The 25,890-nt window shown below is 27.7% G+C and overlaps 3 protein-coding genes across 4 annotated transcripts in view; 1 reads left to right on the top strand and 2 right to left on the bottom strand.

The window, feature by feature from the left end:
- The window catches only part of LOC129984530 (amiloride-sensitive sodium channel subunit alpha-like), a 38,817-nt gene extending 31,604 nt beyond the window's left edge, over positions 1-7,213 (top strand). Inside the window, exons 9-12 of the mRNA XM_056094431.1 lie at positions 1,444-1,516; positions 4,151-4,279; positions 6,842-6,914; positions 7,007-7,213. Coding sequence (XP_055950406.1) covers positions 1,444-1,516; positions 4,151-4,279; positions 6,842-6,914; positions 7,007-7,165 — 434 coding nt within the window. The 3' untranslated portion in view covers positions 7,166-7,213. The remainder of the gene's footprint in view (positions 1-1,443; positions 1,517-4,150; positions 4,280-6,841; positions 6,915-7,006) is intronic.
- A 2,401-nt stretch (positions 7,214-9,614) lies between these two features.
- Positions 9,615-13,386, bottom strand: LOC129983854 (dnaJ homolog subfamily C member 16-like). Its single transcript, XM_056093519.1, has one exon. The coding sequence runs from the start codon at positions 13,384-13,386 to the stop codon at positions 11,035-11,037; it is 2,352 nt and encodes a 783-aa protein (XP_055949494.1). The 3' UTR covers positions 9,615-11,034.
- A 28-nt stretch (positions 13,387-13,414) lies between these two features.
- LOC129983855 (mediator of RNA polymerase II transcription subunit 31-like) lies at positions 13,415-25,620 on the bottom strand. 2 transcript variants are annotated; one of them, XM_056093521.1, is made up of 4 exons: positions 25,370-25,620; positions 18,034-18,108; positions 17,233-17,329; positions 13,415-13,753 (listed from the first exon to the last, which is right to left on the bottom strand). In XM_056093521.1, exons 1-4 carry the CDS (start codon positions 25,380-25,382, stop codon positions 13,531-13,533), a joined length of 408 nt encoding a protein of 135 aa, XP_055949496.1. In that variant the 5' UTR covers positions 25,383-25,620; the 3' UTR covers positions 13,415-13,530. The 2 variants fall into 2 exon arrangements, with proteins under 2 accessions (XP_055949496.1, XP_055949495.1); XM_056093520.1 differs by lacking the exon at positions 25,370-25,620 and adding an exon at positions 24,703-24,757.
- Between the last annotated feature and the right edge of the window lie 270 nt (positions 25,621-25,890).

Raw genomic sequence — 25,890 nt, 5'->3', positions numbered from 1 at the left:
ATACGAGGTAAGAACCTCTATTTCCTGTGCGTAAAATTATTACTGATCATTCCACTACAAATAATCAGCGGGAGTAGTCTCCCTAAAACTTTCTGGCATATTTTCTAACAAGCATGTCATTCCAGAGAACGCCTTTTCATGGCTTTGGCGTACAGTACTTACGAAATATTTTTTTGACGTGAATTTGGCATTTTTATTGAATCTATCGTGTCATCCTTGGCGAGTGTCTTGGCGATTAATACCTGGCATACGTTAATAGCATTCAAAAAATCGAATTTCTGTTTTACACATGTTCTCAACCGATTGAAACGAAAATTTGACACAAAACTACATTTATAGTAACAAAATCCCTTACAAAATTTGATATATTTACGTCATTGAGTTTTGAATTACCACGTTTACATGTTTCTAAAAGAATAGACCGACAAACTGTCAACTGATTGTTGGCTTTGGTTCAAAATTTGACAGGTGTTTACACATGTTAAATCGTGTTAATTTATATTCGTGCTGTTAATAAGTTATCGTGTTAATTTATATTCGAACAGCTGAACAGAAGAACTTCCTTTGAACAGACTTTACTCAAAATTTGATGGAAATCTGCAAATGTGGTGTAAAAACAGTACACAAATTTCAACTGTCTAGCTCAAAACGTTGTTGAGTTATCTTTGTCACAGACAGACAGACAGACACTTCCCAAAAATGTATTTTTCGATCTCAGGGAAGTCTAAAACATGTAGATTCATCAAAATCTCGAGTTCAAATTTTTTTTGACAATCACTATACTTTCCCTACACTACGTGCACGGGAAAGTAATAAAAAGTTTAGTTTAGTTTAGTTATATTAACGTCCCGTTGTAAAGCACCATTAGGGCTATTTTGGGACAGACCTCGTAATTTTGAACCGCGGTCAGATGACGAGGACGACACCTGAGCTGGCACCCCCCTCTCCACACCAGCGGGAGGACGTTTGGCATGACGGATTTAACATGCAACAGACCCCCTTACACGACGATTCCTCGGTGGAATCGGGTCTCGAACCTGAAACCCTACGGCTCACAAGCCGAGACCTTACCACCAGGCCACCGCGGCGACGAGAAAGTAAATTTACCTGAATTCATTAGATAAGGTTTAACCGATAATTTACATTCCCCATTCTAGTGATCCAAAACTTTCATTTTTATGAAAGTTAATTTTTTAATTTAATTTTTGAAATTGACAGATTTAATAGTGATATTATAAAGGAGAAAATATCGAAAAAACTTGAGGACTGCTGAAAATAAAATAGAGAATAAATTTACATTAAAGATTCATTATTCAATTTTAGCATACTAATTTAAGGGTCCATTTCAAACATTTCGAAATAAATACCATAGTTAGTAAATTTTCAAATAAAAACAATTTATGCTGTATATATTTTAAATTTTTTATCTTTTTTGCTTAAAAGGATATTGTGCAGATGAAGTAGTGGAACTAATCGAAAATGAAACAATCCGATGTAACTGTTTCCAAGCTTGCAAGTACGTTATTTTGTTCATTTATGATTTCATTCAGTTTCCTTTCTTCTCCATTTTCAGATCAGAAGTGAAGTATTTTCAGCTAATCTTTCTGTTTAAAGACTGATTTGAAGCATGAATATTCCTCATTGGAAAACTTTGTTTCATTTCTTTCTCTCTCTCTTTCTTTGTTTGCCTTGTATATGGTAATGTTTATATGTTTTGTAGGATTATGATGATATGCTATTTACTAAAAATTTAGATCGGTGTACCATTTGTAAATGACATAATACTCCATGTATGATGAAAAAAAAAAAACATTTAAAACGGTATGTAGGACAGATCATTGGTCTTAGAATTATCCGATTTGGCACTTAATAACTTCTTGGGTAGTAGATGTTCCAATCACAAAAGGCTTATTAAAAAGTATATTAGATTTTTAAATAAAAATGAATCTAATTTTTCTTTCTCAACAACTTTGAAGCATATCATTGCTAAAAATTATTTTTACAATACATTAAAATTGAAAATAATAATAATTATAAATTTTTAATCAATAGCTAATTTTATCTTTGTACATTTTTCTCTCTAATGTTTAAAAATATTTTAAGTAAATTTTACAATAAATTTCATTATTTTAATTTCTGGATTTATATTTCAGAACATTGCGACTTTATTAAAAATGTGGCAGTTGCATTTCTCTATCTTCTCTTTTCGATAATAGAAAAAAGTATGAATTAACCCTTTCTAGGGCCGTGGGAAGTATGCTTCCCGCCAAAATTTATCAATCTTTGTATGAAATTATGTAGGTTGGCATAAGTTCTGACAGATTATTTTAGTAAGTCAGAAACTTAGATGCTTCAGTTCTTTATCTCTGACAAAATGATGTGTCTTGATTTGTTACTTAATTATTAATTAACCAAATTAAATAATTAATCAAATTAAATTTATCTAATAAGCTAAATGAGGCAATCCCTTTTCTTATTCTAATTTCAAGCCTAAAAATATTGAAATGACTAGATATGACTAGAAAAAAATGGCCCTTTAAAGGGTTAAACAGTCACTGTATAGAAAAAATTATCAAAATTACAGCCCCAATTGCCTTTCATATATTTTTATATAAGTAAAAAACATTAGCGTATGATTTTTCCAAACACAATTTAAGAAGTATAATGCCAGGATAAAATTAAATGTAATATATAGGGAAACAAATCTGAAGAGAAAGTCAGTACCTTATAGTATATATGACCTTAACACATTTTAGCAACCAGTTCTTTAATGGCCGATATATCTTTGCGGTTAACTTGAGAGACGAGGTTTTTTTTTTTTTTTTTTTTTTTTAGACTTTCATTGGCATGATTCAGTTGAAGTTTCAGTTTGCTTTTAAGACAGGCGCCTCCATCTCAGGAGACACCTGAGCACAAGTCGAATCGGATTGGTTAGTTCGATCACATGACTTAAAACTATAAGTCATGGAAAATCATCTGTTGGCTATTTATCTTTCCTTTTGGCAATTAGATGCGTGTTTTGGCGAAATTAATTTGGGAATAGATATCAGTACTGTAGTATTTTGTTTTACAATTCAGGTTATTAAAACTTTACACTCACATCTGTTTTATAATAAAGCTGATATAGAAGAAATCAGGGTCTGCTACATGTTTCTAAGTGTGCTCTCATTTCTATATTTGAAAAGAAAATATTATGAACTGTTATTATATAGGTTTATAAATGTTGTCTTTCAATAAAAATGAAATGCACAGATCTACAAAACTCTCACTGGATTCATTTTAAATATGTGTTCGGAACTTAAGGCAATAACTTCACAGGGAGAAGCTCTTATTTCTATATTTGAAAAGACAATATTATGAATTGTTTTTTTATAAAATGCGTTTAAAATAACTGCGTTTTTTATAAATTTCAGTGCCGCATAATGCACATTTGAATTCCATGTTTATTCCTTATCCTTGCAATACGAAACAATGCTTACCTTTTCGCAGATAAAAATTGGTTACTGTAAAATTGGCAGAAAACGAATTTGGCGGTTTTCCATTCACTGATCTGACAAACCAATCAGATTCGACTTGTGCTCGAGTGTCTCCTGAGATTGAGGCGCCTGTGCTTTTAAGCATCAGTTACATTGGTAGTGAAAGATTAATTTTGTTTACAAGATTCAGATATAGAAGAAATTTCTGGAGCTTTATTTATTTATTTATTTTTGTGAATATTTCTCTGCAACTTAAGAATACCCGATAGAGCGTGGAGAGATGTGCAGCAAGCAAAATTTGTATTTTCTCTCTGCGATCTCCTACCGTGTGATAATAAATTGCAGTTATTATTATTATTGTTATAAAAGCTGAAAAAAGACGAGGAGGGAAAAAAACCGAGAAAACCGTGGTTTCGCGGAAGTATCACATCTGGGAATATAATAAAATTTGACAAAAGTATGGCCCTATTTCTATTAAAAATTTCAAAACTTTATAATAAATACGTTATATATAAGAAATACAATCACCAAATACTTAGAAATCAATACAAGAATGTTTCAATATATTCTTGTTAATCAATGTTTTTTTTTTGTTTTTTTTTTGTTTTTTTTTAGTAATAGCTTTCCCTGTTTAAATTATAAGATATTTAGAAATTTTATTTGTTTGTTTTCAGTGAAAATTCTTACTACACATCTTTATCAGCCAGCGCAATCAATAATAAATATTTTCACCTCGTGAAATCAGCGAATACAATTGTGAGACTTGACAACGGAACTTATAAAACATCACACCAATCCAACAGGTAAGAAGTAAGAAAATAGCAAATTAATAGTGACAACCATTTAATTACAACCGATATAACATCGGTACTAACTAGATGCCTTTATAATCCTTCCTTGTGACTTTATGTGCAGCTTGTTATAAATGATGTGGAAATCAGAGAATTTTAGAAGTAATACAAATTATCAGATGAAACAATGCCTCATAGTACAGTGTCGCTCTGTTTCTAGAAAAATTCAGTAGTGAACCAGCTATCCTAAAGCGAAAATTTCGTCATCACAGGAGTCAAAATAAAATCACAAAGAGCTTACATCCGGATAAATTAGCAGGCAACTCCATAATACAACGGACGCACAAATTAACCCCAAAATGTTCAATATCCGATCTATAGTGATGGGCGGGTTTTGTAGAAAATGTTGCCGATTTTTTCCTTAAGCTGCTGGCAAAGTATGTTTCAACAGAATAATACGGTGTACTGGCAGTTTGTACTTATGGTATGAAATAATTTTTCAATATCCATCAATTTGGAATGAATGTTGGCCGTTGGTGAATGTATGCGGAGGAAGGATGTGGCGTACTGTAGTAAGGCATGAGCTAATACGGAAAGAAGACACATTTTGTAGGAAGATATCTTACAAAAGAAATTCGTTCAAAATTTGATCAACATCTGCATTTTTGATGCCTAATTACAGTTCAGATTTCATCCATTGCATTTGAACTATTGCGTTCAAAAAAATGTTTTCTTTCACTCTGACTGAGAGAGATCTAAATCATGGAGATTTGTTAGATTCTAGAGGTGTATTTGATAGATCATTGTAGTATTTTTTCTTGTGTATTTCATATGTTAAAATGTAAGAAAAAAAAGTACTTAAATTCTTCAACTCAATTTTTCATCATTTGAAAATGATGTTCAGAGCATGTACCTTGCCTGATCCCAATCTAGTTACATCATTAAAAGCTGGCTCTGCCACTAAGTTAACTTGAAACTGGAATATTAGTGATTGGAATATCTACTTGATGTTTCAGAACAGTTAGATAAAACTGCATAGCAAGAGACAACATCCTCCAACAATCAGTTAAAACTCAAGTTAATAAAACAGAGAAAACAATGGACATATAACAATATGCCTAAATAAATATTCCTAGTAGTAAATTATATATATAAGCAAATATTACAAATAAAACTGTGCCATCCAAGGTAGACAGTATCAGAATAAGGAAGAAAAACGAAACTTTTATTTGAATGATTAAACTCAAAAAGACCAAAGGGGACTTTTATGTCAGCTAAATACTGACTTTATATGGAGGCTCCAGGGGACATCAGGTAGTTTCTTTAGCAAGGATTCTTGCTGCATGTGTAGCTAAAAAATTGGAATATGTGGTGGTACTGCAAAGTGAGACAAATAACAGCAAAGCATAATAGATACTTTAAAGAAATGAGATGCTCAACAGATCGAATAAGAGTAATATGAAGAAAATATTTCAAGGACTCCTAACAACTGAATAGGTTTCAAAATTGAATCGCCAGGTTATTTTGTTATACGAATATGTAAATGAGTCCATTACCAGTATTGCCTGAAAATGGCTGTGCTGCTTCACAAAGGTTTCATTTATTTTGTATGGCATCGATCGGGCCGGAATTAAACCAGAATACAAAAGTTTTCTATAATGTAAGTAAAGAAATATATTAAGTGCGAATGTTACTTAATTTCATTAAATTATTTTTGTCACCTTAAGAAGCATAGATCTGGCCATTTTTAAGAATTATCTGGTCTTTGGAAAAGAAGTCAGGGCATAGGCACAGGGTCCATTTGAAAACACTTTCTAGTAAATTTGCACAGCATGATTCTTTAATCCCTTCTTTTTCAATTTGAAATATACATTTAAAAAAAATGTGGGATTAAAAAATAAAAATAACGCAAAATGGAAATTTCTTTGGCATATTCATTTTTATATTCCTTTAAAAATGAGTTAAGTCTATTTTATTTTTAATGTAATCTGTCAGCGTAGAATTTTGACTTATTCTAATAATAAATAATGCAATATAAATATGTATTGGGAAAATAAGAATAGGTGATTTAGATCAATGTAACAAGAGCCTAAGTTCAGACAGTTAAAAAAGATCACGAATTCAAAATTTCTATGGGAAAAAAAAAGTTTTTTTTTTTTTTTTTTTTTTTTTTTTTAATTTTTAAAAATTTTGAGATTTTTGTAATGCATGCCATGGCTCCACGGAAATTACATCACTGAACTGAACTAAGAGCATACTGCACTTGGAATCCGGGCCCATTTGGTAATAATTAATCCAATCAGCAGGAGACCAACTTTAAAAAGCATAAACTTCCATTTTCTATGCGATAAACCTTTCCTATACTTCGTATTCCTGCTTAAATACTAGTTCAAAATGGTTGAAAATTTCATATTTGATAGAAAAGTTTCTATTTGCTTACTCCTATATTAAAGTTCCTATTATTTTTCCCTTTATCGATCTTCCGATATGATTTAAAAAAAAATTGTTTAAAAAATCCCGTTGTGATTTTTTATGCGTCTTCAATATATTTAATACAATTCTTTAATTGTGCAGAACTCTGTTGGGGCTCAAGGTATACTACAGAACGCTATCTTTGGAAAATATCACAGAAAGGCCAGCCTACAGTGTAAGTTTCCATTTGTATTTATTTTCAAAAATTATAATTTTCTGCATTTCATTGAAATTTTAATATAAATATTTACTTTTTTTTTTTTTCAGTGGGAAACTCTTGTAGCTAACATAGGAGGCAATCTTGGATTTTTCATGGGCTTAACCATCATAACATTTGTGGAACTAGTAGAATTGTTATATGATATCCTTATTGTATTGATAAAACATCACACAACAAAAAGTATTTCTCACACTGAAACTTTTTAAAGCTCTAAATGTGACAATTTTAAATTCATTAAAAACATTTTTTTTAAATATTTTTACATTTTTTTATAGTTTTAAGATATTAGTGCATATACTTTGAATTTTATTTTCCTATGCAATTAATGCTAATTATCATATAAACAGATAAAGTAAATGCTTTTAATTGATAATTTTATGCACACATGCATCTTTTTTTATTAAGACTTATAATTATCTTTTAATGAATAACCTTTTACAATTTTTTCAAAGTTTTCAGCTATGGAATAGATATGCCACCATTAAGCCTACTTAGACCTGGATTTCTACAAGTTATCTGATTTTAAAAAAGGATTAAGTTTTTGATGGCTAATTGAATTCAACAACAAAACAATTCTGAAGTGATGAAATTATATATTTACTTGAATTGAATTTTGTGTACCCAGTTATTTAAATTAATCAAATTAATTAATTGCAAGTCAATCTGATGATCACTGTAACAATTTAATAAACTTGCACATGACTATATACTCAAAAATTGTTACATTTTAATATTTCAATACAAATTCCCCCTAAAAGATATTTTTATCCTCAACTTTTTATTAAAATATATTCAAATCTGCTAAACAAATTTGAAAATATCTGCTTTCTTGATTCAGATTTTTGCTATAAGCATCAAAACTCAATATCCAAGAAAAACTAAATGAAGTTTTAATTAGATTCCTAGTTTTTTATACAAATCTTTTAAAGATCTCGTGCAGTTTTTTTTTTTTTTTTTTTTTTTGAATATTGCGACTTTTCTTGAGATACACAATTGTTTTCTAAAACTACTATTCAATTTTTTCAATTTAATGAATTTAAGATAGTACTAGCAGCCTCTCTAAGCTTATTGCACCAAGAACACTTTATATCTAGATCAAAAACTATTATAAGATTTACTTCTTGAATTCCCAATTCCTTCCCTCTCAAAAAATAAAACAAATGAAAATAAAAATACTTGCACAAAAGGCGGGAGATGCTAACTTCAGTGGTGTTATTCAAATAAGATGCAAAGATATCAAATATAATTATCAACATTTTAAATTATGCATTATAAATTTGATCATTTGAAATATTCTTATAGTGAATAACATAAAAAAACTATTAAGATTCATAATAGCACAGAAAGAAATTGAAATCTTGTTTTTCATACCCAGTAAATAATAATTAAAAAAATAAGAACAAATAAATTTTACTGAAGTTAAAACATAATAATAAAAAATTATAGTAATTTCATCTTGTATTAATGTATAATAAGTTATATTTTACTATTCAGATAATAAATGTTCCTTTTTTTGTATTAAAAACTAAATATTTATTTATTCACTTCATTTATTAGGGAAAGTGACTCGCACCACATTTGAACTGGGAACTCTAAAATTAAAAAGGCGATTCTATATAGCATTGCTTTAAAAAAATTTTAAAGCAATTCTCAAAACAGTATTCCAGAAAATTGTTTCTTTGTCTAAAATTAAATTTTAAACAACCCAAAAAAACAGTACACACGGTATAACTTAAATCTCATCTCTGAAACATTGGATTGAAAATTATCCTATCACCAATGAGCAGAACCTGTATTTGCAAAATATTTATATATCAATCAAGCATAACCAGACAAATGCACATGATATGTCTAATGAACCATGTTTATAGAGATCTATACATTGTCTCATTCCTTTTTTTCAAGTGCTGCTTTACAAGCGAATTTGTTACTTATAGTGAAACTTAATTGGAGCTATGAGTTATTGCTAAAAATTTTTGTTTATAATAAAGTAAATAATTTGCAGTCCTATTTTTATAATCATGACATTTTATGCCTATCATGTCATTTTATCTTCCGGCAAAAATAAATATATATGTATTATTTTCATTAAAATTTTTCTTGATAACTTTTATGTGTATTAAGAAATTTATAAAGGCAATTTTTGATTACAATTTTATAATAAAAGCACCTGTCTTGTTACCAGATATTTTAAATACAGAAAATTGAGAAATTAGTAGCAGTAACATAGATACCCCCCAGAAAGTAAGAAAAAGCAAGCTGCAGCATTAATATGGATAATTTCTGCTTTATAAGAAGCAAATATATTTAATTTAAAATTAAGTTTATTTATTTATTTGTTTAATTTCATTTAAGCAGCAGAATCAACATAACTTAGTATGAATTTGTTCAATTCATTGCATATTATTTTTACAAAATGAAATATAGATTCTAATAGCAGAATTTCAATCTGCATAGCATTAGCAAGAGGGACAAACTGGCCATATAACTGAAGGCAAATCTATATATACAAATAAAAATCTCACTGCGTCCATTCTAAATATATGTTTTTTTCGGCAAATTTTCCTTGAACAAATTAAAATTTTTCAAAACAAATGCATATCTTGATCACTTTAGAAAAAAAAAGAAGAGAGAAAAAGGAAACAAGAAATGAGATATTCTTATTAACAGTTTTATTCATCTCAAAAGGACAAACAACTGCAATATTGCACTAATGCAGTCAGATATACAGGAAAGAGAGAACACAACCAAATTTTTTCTCCCCAGTATAATTAATGAGTGACACATTCCACCAACCACCAAGCATTAATTCTTAAAAGAAATGCATGCAATTTTAAGTATGGAAACAGGATTCATATCTAATGACAAATCTACATGCAAAATATTTGAGACTACCACATTCTTTTCTTTGCTACATTTACATGATTAAACATAATAAGTATTAAATTAAGCATTTTGAGTTCAAAGTTTTTTTTTAAATCAAATCCTTTAACTGGCATATTACATTATAGTTTGATAAGAACAAGTGCACTGAAAAAACTCTGTATTCTAGTTTGGAAGATAATAATTATTAACATTTGTGCACAAAAAGGCCAGATCAAATGAAGGATAGAGAAAAATGCTTTAAAGAAATAGAAATATATTTTTTGAAAAAAAACATTAAAAAGAAATCAGGATATTTTCTTTCTGAAAATATTAATTTGAAAGAGAACATATTAAACACTTGCATAAAAACAAATAGAAAAATAAAAATAGCAGAAACCTTCGTAAAGCCTTATAAAAGAAAAATTATTAATCATATCACAATTGATCTTTAGAATCATAATTTTGATTACTTGAATATATAAAGTGATAGCCATTGTTTAAGTGAAAAGAAAATAACATATTGATAGTGAAAAACGTCAAATTAGTCTAGAAATAGTAACAGAAGAAGTGATACAATTCAGTATTTAGAAAAGAAAATGCAGAATGAAATATCCATTAATAGTTTAAGTAGATTTTTTTATGTTGAATAATATAACACTATCCTTTTAAAATTCTACCAAAGGATTAATATGTTCTCTCATTGTTATATTTATAAAAGGAAATAAAGAATTCATTTGAATACTATTATATACATAGATGGAAAAAAAGTTTAATATAATTTTTCATTTATGATTAATTTCCCCATTTCAACTTTTGTTTTAGTTTTAAAATATGTTATTCAAATATTTAGAAGCGACAAAATTTGATTTCATTCAATTGATTTGGCAACTGAAAGGAATCACATGATTTTATTTTAAAATAAACCTAAGAAAACGTATTCTAAATTTAGAAAATCCACAAGGAATTAAAACAGGAGGAGTGGCCTTTTTCTAAGATGCCCATCTCTAAACTAAAATCCTCTTTTAAAAATATTATTTTCTTTCCAAAAATTACAAATAAAAAAGAAAAATCCTATATTTGATCTGACCCAATGAAGTCCAATACAAAACTGCAAAATGAGTTCAAGACTAGAATAACCACATGTGGTGATGAGTTTAAATGGAAAATACAAAGATAAAATAAATAAATTTCAGATCTATATTGAACAAGTTCATTTCATATTATCTGGCCAATACTGAATATAATATCTTCGAGTGGATCCTTCAAATAGTCGGTCTAACCAATTTGGGAGACCATCCAATAAATGTTCTTCAAAAAGAATGCTTCCATAAATGTCACAATCATTCTTGCTGAGTTTTGCAGCTTCAACATCACTATTCTCTGAATCGCTATTACTTTCATCAAATCCGATGAATTCGCCAACAGAACCTTCCCCCTTTTTAACCTTAGCCTCTCGTCTGCGTGAATTTGGTTCAGCATGTTTGGCATGGTAAACACAAAAATACTTTCGATGTCCATTTAAAGACAGAACAGTACCAATACAGTTTTTAGGGTTTATGTTTAATTCTCTTTGCTCTCCAAGAGTTTGTAGCAATAAGTGACGATACCATTCCAAATTCTTCTCCACCATAAGAAAAGCAAACATTAATGTTTTATTTTTCCTATACGGATAAACAATTTTATAATATATTGGCAGTAGCTTCATCTTTGATTCATTATCCACCAAAAGCACCAATGTTCGGCATCCAGGTTTAAGAAGTCTAACAAGACCATTATAAGTTTCGCCTCGAAGCTCATGAATGTGTAAATGATATTCAGGTTTACTCTTGTTAGGCATTCCTGGTACTTGTTTGCCCTCTCTCTGGTATTTCTGCTGAATGCTTTGTTCTTCTAATTGAACCAAATAAGACATTATGTATCCTACTAAAATTATGAACCCTATAGAAAGTACAACAGAGATAGCAGGTAATATTTCTTGACGCGTAAGGTTGTCCCATATGACATCTCCCATGAGAATCATGCGATTGAGAACTCTTGAAAACAAACCTAAAGCATGTTCATCAGCCAGAATTGAAACACGAGCATCATAAGGCAAAGTCTCTGTACTCTGCATGAGGTGTTTAACAGCTGCATTGAGCTCCTCTTTGGTTACATTTACAATATCATCACTAATATCCCATTTATGATCCAACCATTGGTATTTAACTCGATCATGTTCTTTTCTCCAGATTAAAACTACATGGAGAATAGGATCTTCTGGTGCTCCCATCCCAGATGTTAACGCTTTAACAAATTCTTTTTGTTTTTCTTCAAAAAGAAACATAAATCTTACCCGATCATTGGGCAGATCTACATGTTGAATAAATTCACGCATAAGAGCTCGATATGGATCATGCTCTTTAACGTTCTTTGTGATGAGTATAACACAAAGATACTTTCTTGATCGCTTGGCTTCTGTGGGACATAACTGGTCAAATAAATTTTGAGATGATAATCTAGGCAGAAGCAAAAATTTATTTGCTTCAATTACATCTATCATAGTCTGAGGAGATAATTCTGTCATACTCAAAGTGGCAATAGGTTTAGTAGAATCTTCATTAAAAATAAGCAAAGACTCCATTTTTGGCTGCACATTATATTTTTTACAAATAACTTCAGTATCAGAACTGCCCAAACGTATATGACCAATAGCTGCATTGTTTCGAAATCGATAGGCTACAAGCAAATAGCGCAGACGGATAGATTCTGCTTTGCTAAAAATTAAAACTCTCACACGATTGTCATGCCATCCTTGTAGAAAATCATCAGCACTGTAATCTGATAGAGAGACTACAGTTCTAGATGGGATAATTCTCCTACAAAAGTCAACAACTTTTATAAAGCTCAGCTGATGATCTTTGTAATGGACTGCTCTACCATCTATGACTCCAATCAAATAAGGAAGAGAACTTACACCTATTTTATGAGTTAAAGAAGGTTCTTGTTGTGCATGTATAGCTGCAAAACCCACACCTAGAGGCTCAAGTTCTTGTATCAGTTTTCTCCATATTGGTTCAGCATTAATACAAGCAAAACAAAGTTCTCCATAGAATAAGACTAGATATGGCTGAAAATTACTATTCGGTATTATATGATTTTCAAAAGCTTTAGCTGTAATAGTTTGTCTATGGTAAAAAGATCCTTGAGAAAATTTGTACTGGAAATTAAATCCACCTTGACTGAACAGATGTTCAAATGGATCACCTTCAAAACGTCTAAATTGAGAATAATCAGGGTAATGGCGAAAATTTGGTGTATCTTCTGTAACACCAGATCGATCAAAAAGTCTTTTGCGTTCTGGGTCAGTCAAAAGTTCATAAGCTTTATTAATTTCAATGAATTTTGTTTCAGCATCAGGATCTTTATTTTTATCAGGATGCCACTCTCTAGCCAGTCGTTTATAGGCTTGCTTAATTTCTGTAATTGAAGCTGATCGGGGAACACCCAACGTTGCATAAGGATCTTTTAAAGATAATATAGTATGAAAAGTCATTAAAAATATAAAGAGCTTTAAGGAGCACATGATGAAAGCAGTTTTCTTACAAACAAACTAATTTACATATATATTTATTTAAAAATCAAAACAGGTATTAAAGCCATTTGTAAATATTCATAATATGTTAAAGAGAGAATACAGAAAAAAAATTTCCAACAATTAACATGTAAGTCATGTTGGTTTCTGAGGAGGTTGGGCAGTTGGAGGTGGGGGTACAGCTAGGGGTGCTATTGCTTCAGACTGTGGCTGCAAAAATCTAGTACGTTTCCTAGTGTAATGTTGCCAATGCAGAATCTGTTGATCATCAATAAATTTAGCACACTGTGTACTTGCTATTTCTCTTCTGAAATGCTCATATTGAAGTAATTCCAAAAAATGTAAGCACATAGGATATCTGAAAAATAGTACAGGATATTTAAAAGAAAGTAACAATTATAATGTTTTAAGGTAAATTTAAGAAAAATTGTAAGCATGAACAAAATTGTAATTTGTAATGTTTATATACCTGTAGCTAAAATTTTTAATATGCAAAGTTTACAACATAACACTGATATATAAATTGTGGTCTTAGACATTCTCATTCAATACGATATTGTTTTGAAAATATAAAAATGATAACTCTCTCTTTTGCACATACATAATCAGAGAAAAGAATTTTCATTTTAGTATAATACAAAATATGTACTTTTTTTTTTTTTTACACAATGCTCCAAATATATAAGAAGTGAACTGAAAGATATAATATTGATGTATCTTTACTTATGTGTGTTAGTGCTAAAAAGAAATCATACATGGACCTATTTTACCAATTTAGGACAAATATACTTCAGAAAATAAACAATGTGCACCTCAGAACAATTTTTCAGAAATTAGAATTTTCATTCACGAAAAATGAAGTAAAATCTTGATAGATTTTTGATGATGACATTAGAAAATATTTTCACACAAATAAATATTTAATGCAGACTTAAAATTCAAGCATTAATTCTTTTAATTATAAAAAATTACCATTAACCTTTTTTTCAATTTCAATACAATTTTTTTTAATTATCTTCATGTGAAATTTGCAACAACACTTTTTAAAGTTAAAATGAAACTTTAATCTTCTTTTTTTTATTATTATTATTATTATAATTGCAGTTACATTGTATCTTCTAAATAAAAGATTCAGAATAATAATTTTTTGAAAATTTCCATTATTCTATTAGATGATACCATTTGAAAAGTTTCACACCTAATCAAGATTTCATAAAGCATAATTATATACTTGGAGAGTTTAAGAACACACTTATTCTGATGTTAAATTTTGAACTAATTATACAAATATTACAGATTCTTAACTTCCATATTTAAACAGTTTTAAATTTGTAAATTCATAATACCAAGAACACTAAGTAGCCAATTATTTTTTAGACAGTTTCCCAAAAATGCCACACATATGTTATTTTCAAAACTTCATATTTATAATTTATTTTCACAATATATATGTAAAATATCTTTTTAAAATGTTTGTTCAGAAATTTATTCATCTTTAAAAAAAATATTTCTTATTCGGCATTTACTGCCAGTTTGCTTTTGTTTTTATTACAACACTAATCTACATGTAATTTATGCAGGATTTTATACAACATCATTGTAAGATTCCAGATATAAATAAATTGTATAAAATACTCATAAATTTTCAATTCTGCAAAATTGCTATTGTCTTATTTGTTCCACTACATTAAAGAAAAATCATGCATTTGAAATCATAGGTAAATTGAGATTAAAGAATAATTCATCTCTTTAGAAATTATTTTACACAGGTGGAAACTTAATATTTATTTATTTTGATATAATGGATCTTACTAAATATGATTGTGGTTTCAATCGATCTATATAGTAAAAATCCTCTGGTCCAAAACCATTGTATATAAATAGATCCAAGAGTAATTGTTTATCATTATATTATTTAATTTTATTAGTTTTGAGGTACATTATTCAATAATCCTTCATCTTCAACAAATATTAATAATTGATGCTAATGGAATTACTGGCTCAGCTTATAATTAAATCATTGAGAATAATTATTTTCCTGCAAAGGGTTTCACATCATTTAGTCTGAAATAGAACAATTTGGTTTCATTTAAATCAAATGCTATGCTGCAAGATTCTGGCTTGAAATTTATTCAATAGTCCTGCAAACCACTATTGCCTGTGATTGAATTACGAAAGCAAAACACATCAACAAACTGATTTGAGACTTAAAGATAAAATCGGCATTCTTTACCAGTATGAAAGCCTACCTATAATTAACCAATACAACAACTGTGATACAATTGAAAATTTTTCAACCTGGTTGTAAAATTTTGAAAAATCATGAGCTTTTTAAGGACAAGATTAAGCAATAAATGTTAATGGCTTCGATAGAAATGAATGCAGAGCAAAGCTTTTTTCACAAATGCCAAAAACTAAATATTTTAAAACATGGAATATCACTAAGCATATTTTAAAATACAAATATTAATAATTTATAAGTGAACTGATCTATGATGCTTCGTATGTTTATAATGTATAATATATCAAAGGTAATCAATTGAAAGAAATGTTCAGTTATCCTTAATGATAAGCAAAATGACCACTAATAATAAAAGAAATATTTTGATAATTCATATAATTTGAAATCAAAATCTACTTTTTTGATAAAGATAAATTATATAATTTCCTTTTAAATATGCAACATAAAATAAAGGGGAAAAAATTAAAATAACGAAGGAAAGGAGATAGCATATCTACCAAAAATAGTCATTCCCAAAGAATATCTTACAGGTGAATAAATTCTAATTCTATATGTATTCTAACATATCAAATTAAAATCTGTTATTCAAAATAAAAAGACTTCCAATTTAATTATATGTGAAATATAACAAAGTGAACATAACAAAAGAAGCCTTAAAAAAAATGTATTCTCCTAAAAATATAATCTCAACACAGAAAATTGTGAAGTCAAATAAATTATCAGCAAATAAGTATGTCTTAAGATCAAATCAGGAAAGTAAAATACAATTATGTTTAATAGAATAAATGTTTTGAAAATATATGCACCATCAATACTTCAAAATTTATTTAATTCAATATCTTCCAAATTTGTTTTAACCAAAAATAATATATAAGCAAATAAATTTTAAGATGGAGAAACTCGCAAACATGTGCATACAGAATTAAGTGAAAAGGAATTCAACAAATCAAATTCCTTCACTTAAACCATTGTTATGGAAAGGACATTCATATTTAAAAAGAAATACAAACAATCAAGTTCAGAAACAAAGTTTTCAACAATATTTATCTCAAAGTGAAATGCTTAAAAATGAGAAGACATTCATTGCTCATTTAAAATTTTAAATAGGAGAAAGAATAAGATTGAATTGTTAATTAACACATTCATTCTATAATAATTGAGACAAAAGGAAATTTAGAGCTTCGAAAAGAGATTAAGACTCTCCTTAAAAAAAGGGGGGGGGGGGAATTTCCTCACAAAAAAATGGGATTTCTCATTCTGCTTTTGGGCTGAAGAAAGGTTAAATACTCAATGGATTTAGATATTAAAGCAAAAAGTAAATGAAAACGTAATTAGATTTATAGATTCAAAAAAGCTGGGAAAGCTACAGTCTCGCTGTGGATGCAAATTGTAAATTATATAACACAAGTCGTCCTTGCCTTTTACAATGATGTGAACTTTACTACTATTGATTTAGCAATATAACCATTCTTTAAATATCAAATCAACAAATTTACATAAATATTTAATGTTATTCAATCTGTAAACCGAAATATAATTAAGAATCTAGCAAATATAATTTTTGACAATTTTAATATAAAAAGCATTTTACTTACTTTATAAATTTAGCATATTCAGGCCGCTTCCAGTACTGAAGATACTTTAAGTAATTTATAAAAGCTTTATCCTTTAAGTAGTTCCTCTGAGCTAAAACTTAAATTTTTAAACCAATTAGAAAGTTGACATTTTATTTTTATAAAACACAAATTCATTGAAACATTAAAAATAAATTCAAAACAGTGAATTTTGTTTGATATTTATTGTCACAGGGAATTCAAAAAGAAACTAAAGAATGAAATTTGCAAGAATCTGTTAAAATAACAATAAGAAAGAAAAAATATTTTGAAATTAATATTTGACATTCTTACATGTATGAATATGAAACAAAAACTGTATACAATATAATAAAATAAGAAAAATATTATTTATTCTATAAAATGTATTTCCTTTTTAGGCGTCATTAAATTCAATTTAAAAAAAGAGTTTTGATAACAATTTATATTAATTCAGTTAGTATTTAAATCATTAAGTGCGAAATTTCAGATATAAATAAACCAATAGATTTGGGAATAATTTTTATGAATAAAATGTTAACTGCTATAAGATTTCAATTTAAAGGCAGAAAAATTAAACTATTATAATTTACTATGAATATGTCAATGGCGAATATGAAAGTTTTTTTTTTTTTTTTTCAAATTTTAATTGTATTTTTATTGAATTTTAGAGTTTAGGAAGAATGTTTGAAATTAACAAAGCTTTTATAAAATAAGAATAGAAGCAGAATTATGTAGACTTTTCATAAATAATGAAAAAAGTTTATGTAAAGATATCACAAATTTTCTAGTAGTAATTCTTACAGTTCAAATAATTTGGATTAGCAAGACACTGGATGAATTCCAATTCAATTTGAAATCTCAGACGCTCATCATTTTCTGTAAAATAAAAAAAAATTACTAGCAAATTAATTTGCATGATTTCATTAAAATATATCCAAACAAACCTAATAGAAATCTCATTTTCATTTCTTTTTTTATATAAACTGCAAATAAAAGATTAGAATTCAAAGTGGTCAATTTTAAACAGTATTTTAATACAAAAAGGGGGAGGGGAGTACAACATTTTCTGTTAATGTAAATGTTATTGTTAACTTGAAATTTATACACTAGCATTTTCATGAATTTGTACTCATTGTACAAATTCATGAATTAACACAACATCAAAAGTTAATCTTTATTTCTAATAAATCAGAGATTCAATTATTATTTTTCTAATATCAATGTTTCAAGTGACATTAAGTTAAGGGTATCAGGTTAAAATTCATGACTAAAATTTGGTGACAAAATTTATCGGTTTTATTTATTTAGCAGAGGGAGGAAGGAATAGAATTAATGCAATTATTTTTTTAAAACTGTAATGCATGTATTTTGAATTTAGAAATCTGAACTAATTCCAAATTTAATTAAAACTCTATTCAACTAGTTGAAATACTCCAATTTCTTCATATACAAATTCGGAAAGTAAGAAAAGCTTAAAACTTTATTTTTAAATCTATTTACATCACTAAAGCTTCTTAAAATGCGATTCATGACTCCAAAATGAGTCGCACACAAAAAATACTGAAAGACAAAAATAAACAAACTACCACTTCTATTTTGCATTTTTATAGAGAAAAATAGTTACAAAAATCTTACATTGAAGAATTTTATCAAAATTTGCAGCATAACTATTTTTTCAATAAATTTCCTCTCAATTATCAAACTGTGCTTAATTTTCCTATGCTACTACTCAAATTTGTGATTGCAGAAATGGGTATTGCAATTCCACCTTCCTCACCAATCCAAAAGCGTTTAGTTGTACAAAAAGTTTAGATATAATATGTAAATAAAAAATCATTTTAAAACAATTTTTATGGATGCCTGAAATAGAAAAGCCAATATCACTCTTTTTCATAAATATTAATAAAAAATGAACACATTTAAATTCCTCTTGCCCTTCTATAAATTATTACAATATTTAGATTCCACACCATAAACAATGCATGAAAAATACCATCCTAAAATGTCTATTAACTCATTAATTGCAAAGTAACATACAATTTTTTTTATATATATAATTGCAGTTGACATCTGAAGGCTGAAATAAAAATGACTGAGATAATAACCAACATAAATTTACAAATTAAACAATATTAAGATATTGCACAAATAAAATATGCATTTTGTTTATACTATTTGAGCTTAAAGTAAAATGTTACAAAATATTGAAATTTTATTTTTATAAAGTGAAGGGATAAAGTTTTAATCTTAAATAAAAAAAGAAAAAAAAAAGAAAACTAAGCTTCATTTATTGGTGCTTTTATTCATAAATTGTAATGGACCATATAAAAACAATAGCAATAAGCAAACCTTTGACACTAATAGATAATGGTCAATTCCCTCCTTTTTCCTCTAAAACAATATAAAAATTAAATTATGAAAAATATCAGTAAAAATTCATAATTTCTTTATATTAACAATAAATGCATTGGTAGTTCATGCTAAATCCTCATAGAATTACTATAAGTACTCGATATTGTGTAGATATAATTTAAATAATGAATTATTCTATTTTTACTTGCTGCTAACTATTTTTAATACAGAATTTTAATTACAAAATATAAATTTTAAAATAAATCTATACTTATAATAAAGCTCAATGTGTGTGTGTGTGTTGGCGCTCTACAGGCCAGACCGTTTGACATACAGCTACCAAATTTGGTACATGTATACCTTGGAGGTTGAGAATGTGCACCTGGGGTTTCTTTTTTCGAATTTTTAATTAGAATTTTAATTATTAATTAAAAACTAACTTTCCCGCCAAAAAAATCTTCCATTTTCCCCACCGCCAACTTTTCAGCCAAAAAAATCTTACATTATCCCCAGCGCCAAACGAGAAAGGCTTCAGTTTTTTTTTCTCCCAACAGTAATGAGGCTAGGGTTAAAATTTTTCGGCGGATTATTTCAATCGGTTCTGTTTATTTTCTTAATGTTTGATGCATTTAAAATTAAACATTGTTAATGAATCAATCTTTCAGATTCATTCTGAAGTACTTTTGAATTAAAATAAAACAGAATAAAGGAAATTAAAAATTTCTAATCCGCATAGCGTTACCCCAACTGGCGTAGAAAAAATCACGTATTTGCGTTACGTAACCGGCGAAGAAAATTCACGCATGCGCATTCTGTTCCGATTGTTGCCATGACAACGTTATCAATGGATGATTTAAATTATTTTTGGGTTAGTTGCATGCTTTTGTAAGTAAATTGTATTTATGTTAGTTATATATTTTTTGTATATGCTTATAGTTTTAAGTACATCGTTTTTTAAGTAGTTTTTTTAAAACCTGTTTTTAACCGTTTATTTTAAACGATTCGTTTTATTTTCTTAGTGTTTGATGCATTTAAATTTAAACATTGTTTATTAATCGATCTGCTCATAATGAATCTAAGAAAATTTTGTTGACCAACTCTTGAGATATTACATAAATTAAGAAAGATATTCTTTAGTGCCCATAAAGTTTAAACGCTGAGTGACTCTATTTTCAGTAATCAGATTATAAAAAAATGCTTTGTTTCAGTAAAAAATATTATTATATTAATTGAAGATAAATTCTTTCCACTTTAATTTAAAGCATAAATTCTACCGTTTTCAACCGTTTATTTTAAACGATTCGTTTTATTTTCTTAGTGTTTGATGCATTTAAATTTAAACATTGTTAATGAATCGATCTGCTCATAATGAATCTAAGAAAATTTTGTTGACCAACTCTTGAGATATTACGTAAATTTAAAAAGATATTCTTTAGTGCCCATAAAGTTTAAACGCTGAGTGACTCTATTTTCAGTAATCAGATTATAAAAAAATGCTTTGTTTCAGTAAAAAATATTATTATATTAATTGAAGATAAATTCTTTCCACTTTAATTTAAAGCATAAATTCTACGGGTGCTAACAGAAAATGAGAGAGATACATATTACGTTATGACTGAAGGCCTTTATAATATTATGAATGAATTATATGATAATCAAAATTTGAAGTTCTAAAATATTTTGATGAAGAAGCTATTAAAGTAGAAATTGCATAAAATATTTAATTATTAAAATTTTAACGAACATTAAGATTGGCGAACCGGCTGGTCGCCAAAGGCGGCTAGTATTCAATATTTTTGATAGATTATTTAACCTTGTTTATCTTACAGCTGAACACTACAAAAATTCATTGAAAATAACAAGTTGAAATAAATATGTACATATTTTCAAGTATTAATAGAACGACTCAAGAGTGAAATCTATTTTTTCCAATTCTATTTCCAGAGATAACATCAACAAATCTCACCTTAATATTTGAGCAATTATCAAATGACATGAAGATGCACAGAGATAGATAAAATCCCATAAATGGATACCCAAAATTTAATACAGATCTGCAATTTTGATGTTTAGACTCAATATTTAATTCTATTTCTCCTGTTATATTGACTTTTGAATTATCATGTGCATATACTGATAATTCCTTAATCCGTAAAATCCTGAAGTTGAAAATTCTGGTAATAACAACACTTAAAGTATACTTCAAAACCAAGGTGAGAAAAAATCATGCAGTTATGCCTCTTTCTTGCTGTAGTGAAACTTTTCAAAGTGAATGCACATATAGATACTCTTTAGAAAGTTACATTCATTCGAATTTCCTACATTTTGTTCCAAGTAAATATCTTATATGTTCCTTGAAACCATCTATGTATTTTCGCCTTTCTGTCAGACTTCCTTATTCACAACTTTAAATAGAATAATATAAAATATGCAAGTGACTAAATTTAAAACTTTAAAGATTTTTTTTTCAATATTATAAGTAAAAAGTGCTGAAAATATTGCAAAAAAAAATTATTTCAATATTATATATCATTTTTTTATTATTTCCTTCTAAATAAAAACATTTTCCATAACATGGAAAAGATTCAAAATTTATTTTTTAAAAAGATAAGTACTGTGCTCTTTGCATAATATTTCTTAATTAAATGTCAATTAGAAAAGGGAAAAAACAAACAATGAAAACACACTATGAATGTGCATGCTCAGTTGAAGGAAACTGAGATAAAGGAAAATCACAGCATTCAGAGAAAAATTAAGATTCTACTGGAAAAGAACTTGTAAAATAATTATTTCATGTTTCTTTGCTGCCCATTTCCACATACTCTACTTTTCAACTAATAAAAATACTGAAAAACTATTGAAGAATACTAATATTATATGTGAAATCAAATAAATAAAAGATTGAATTTGTAGCAGAAATAATTGAGGCGAAAGAGTTCAATAATTCTTCTATATAAGCCATCCCTGATAATAGATACACACTTATAAAAGATTTCCATCAATGAAGTATTCCCTACTCCTTGTCAAAATCAAATACAAACTAAGAAATACACTTAAACATTCGAAAATTATGGAGCAATGAACAATTTTTAACATTGTAAAGAAATTACCAAAATCTTATATATTCCAAGTAATAAGCATGATTCAACAGCATTTAATCATCTTTTGAGTAAACTTTTCTTTTTTACAAATTTTCGATGTTTCCAATATATTTAAAAAGTGAAAGGAAGGTATATAATAAAATAAAAATGGCATAACTACGGAATTTCTAACATATATTACTTTTGAAACCATATTTTTATACGTTTCCTGGATGAACAGAATTTTTTAAATCTCTTCTTTCAGAAATTTTTTAAATAAATATTGATTTTATTATAATAAAAACCTCATTCATTTAATCTATTATTTACAAATCTTTACATGTGACATTTTATGCTTTGAAATTTTTCATCTCAAGCTTAATTCCTTTCCATTCCCCCCCCCCTTTTTTCACAATGATTGAAAGATTACCTAACATAATCCAAACACAGATGAATGCTCTACTTTAAAGAGCTTTTAACATAATACTTAACTAATAATATGACAAAATAAGACCTCTTCCATAGCAGCAGTTTTAATAGTAGTTAAAGTTGTAGCATTTATTTTAAGTCAAATATAAAGTAAGAATTACCTTCATAAAAAAAGTTTTCAAAAACTTAATTTGTACAGTAATATTGCTCAACTAAAATTTCTTTGACAATAGCTCCCCATGTGCGATTAATAATATATTTTTTCCTTAGACGTAATTTTATTAAAACTGGTAAAAATTCTGCACCATACACTTAATTCATTTTTTTAAGTATGTATGATTTCTAAAACAGAATGAAAAAACTACATAGTTCTCTCGATAAAATACTTTAAGATGGAAAAAGAAAACAAATATAAATATACAAAATTTTACAAACGTACAATGGGATTACAAACCAACTGATGTAATAGAAGAAAATGATGAAAACAAATTTCTTTACAAAATGAAACAAAGAGTAGAATAGAGTTTACCATGACAAAAAATACTGCAATACATGTATACCACATAGAAATAAATACTATAATCAACTTATTAATAAAAATCCTTACAATAAAAGGATTATTATTTCTATGAATCAGTAGTAAAACAATCATCTCATCTAAATAAATATGTAAAGATGTTTTACTAATTATTTCTTGAAAACCAATTAGCACTACAGCTGGGAATGGAACCATAATATGCAAACCTTTGAGATTTCTCTTTTGGTATAAAGTTTAGGGACAAATTACTAAACCTTCACAAATTATAAGGTATTTCACTTTTATATCAATTTTTCTACATAAAAATGAAATGCCAATTTTTGTGAGCACTATAAAATTCAAACAAACTGAATAGATTTCTTCATACTTTACTATAAAGTACAAAGAAGATTTAAAAAATTTCCCTAACAATTAAAAATAACCATTTTATTGATTCAAACAATGTTTAAACTCTGAATTCAAATTTTCTTAAAGAAAATAATGCATAGTAAAAGAAGTATATTTCATTGTAATAATGGAATTTAAAACCATTTCATTATTTAATCAAATATAATTAATTTAGTTGATTTTGCTCATTACCCAAACAATTCTTATGAGGAGTTTGAAAGTAAAACAGCATTAAAGAGAATATGCAATAGATTACACAGACACTCGAGATTTTTTTTATAGCATAACACTGTTATGGAACTCCTATAGGAGCAATCATGTATACACTAGATACATACAAGTTATTAAAATAAAACAGCTTTAATATTCGTTGCAACTTAATGCTTATAAATGAGGAAACCATGAACATTAAGTCATCATTGAAGATTTAATAAAAGTGAAAAAAAATATTTCCTGTGATCAGCTTGTCAACAAAGATGGCAAAAATTAGAGAGCATTCATCAAATGTTCTTAAAAATATTTTTATTTTTTATCACTACACTGAATCAAGGATAAGAGAAAATTTCTAAGATTAGAACCTTACTTTACAAATAATTAAAGTTAATTACAACATTAACTATCTTTATTAATATTTATTACAATTTTTTTTTTATTTCCTTTAGACACCCGTAAAGTGCTCCTTACCAAGTTCAATACATAGAATCGTTGAATGGCTGATATTCATCTTTGACAGATTATTCTCCAATTAAGATATAGATGCGAATATAAAACAAACTTCATACCTATAGCAGTATAAAGATATTCTTCACAAATTTCGTAATTTATATTGGTTGTCGAAAAATACCATTATGCATATACAATTTGGCAGTTAAATTTTGAAATAGAACAAGCATTCATCTATAAAAAACATTTCCAAACGAATTCTAAAGAGAATTTTAAAACATAAATGTTTTGCTTTTAGAAACAGAATAAATTACAAATTAATTGCACTTGAATTGATCAATTCTACTTTTTAAAAAATTATGGCATGAAACAAAAAAAAAAGGGGGGGGCTACGAAAGAAGCGTAAGCAAAATCTCAAACGCATGGAAATGAAGTAGAGTAAAAAAAGGAAATTAAAAATATGACACAACTATTAAACCAAACATAATTCATAGATATGTACTCCTTTCAAGTAATAATCAAAATTAGTATCCCGCATCCATTTGTTTTAATAAATAAATTCATAGATTGTCTTTCATACAAAAAAAAAGTGTAGCTTTCTTCAAAATATCGGTAATGAATATACTGAATTATAAGCTTATAAACTTCTTAAATAATAATTCAATGCGAAAAATTAAATGGATCGTACCTTTACCCGACATAATTCGATGAAATCAGTACATGGCGGTACATGCTGCCATTAACTATATACATCAAGCATTGAGATGACGAGAAGAAAAAAAAAGGAGAGAAAGAAAGATGGGGAAGAAACAGCGAAAAAAAAAGCTAAATAGTTTAAAATGATTTTTTGCAAATTAGACACAAGTATCCATTGTAATTTATTTACTGGATTAAGTCATTTTCTTTGATTGAAGCTTCGGTATACTTAAAATTTTGTGAATAATGAACAGAAAATGGATGTAAATGGTAGAGTAACAGTAGTAAAGAAGGAAAGATATTTAAAAGGAGAATGAAATATATTAGTTTAAGAAATGTTTTATAGGAAGAAAAAACATATTTTTACAATATTGTTTCCACAGCAATAAACTGTTATACCACAAGAAATTATTTCAATTTATTTATTCTTTTTTATATTCTTTGTGGAAACACTGATTTTTGTTCTTGATTTCCCCCCCCCCCCCCTCTTCGACATTTCAAGAAACCTGTTTT

Source organism: Argiope bruennichi, chromosome 9 (genome assembly GCF_947563725.1).
Source record: "Argiope bruennichi chromosome 9, qqArgBrue1.1, whole genome shotgun sequence".
NCBI lineage: Eukaryota > Metazoa > Arthropoda > Arachnida > Araneae > Araneidae > Argiope > Argiope bruennichi.
Note: the sequence above shows the minus strand (reverse complement) of the source record. Positions and strands in the feature narration are given on the sequence as shown.

Coding starts and splice junctions, on each gene's coding strand:
- LOC129983854 (XM_056093519.1), bottom strand. CDS start 13,386: ATGTGCTCCTTAAAGCTCTTTATATTTTTAATGACTTTTCATACTATA.
- LOC129983855 (XM_056093520.1), bottom strand. CDS start 24,742: ATGAATATCAGCCATTCAACGATTCTATGTATTGAACTTG. Junction 18,109..24,702: donor GATTCTATGTATTGAACTTG/GTAAGGAGCACT, acceptor TTTATTTTACAG/AAAATGATGAGCGTCTGAGA. Junction 17,330..18,033: donor TAATCCAAATTATTTGAACT/GTAAGAATTACT, acceptor TAAAAATTTAAG/TTTTAGCTCAGAGGAACTAC.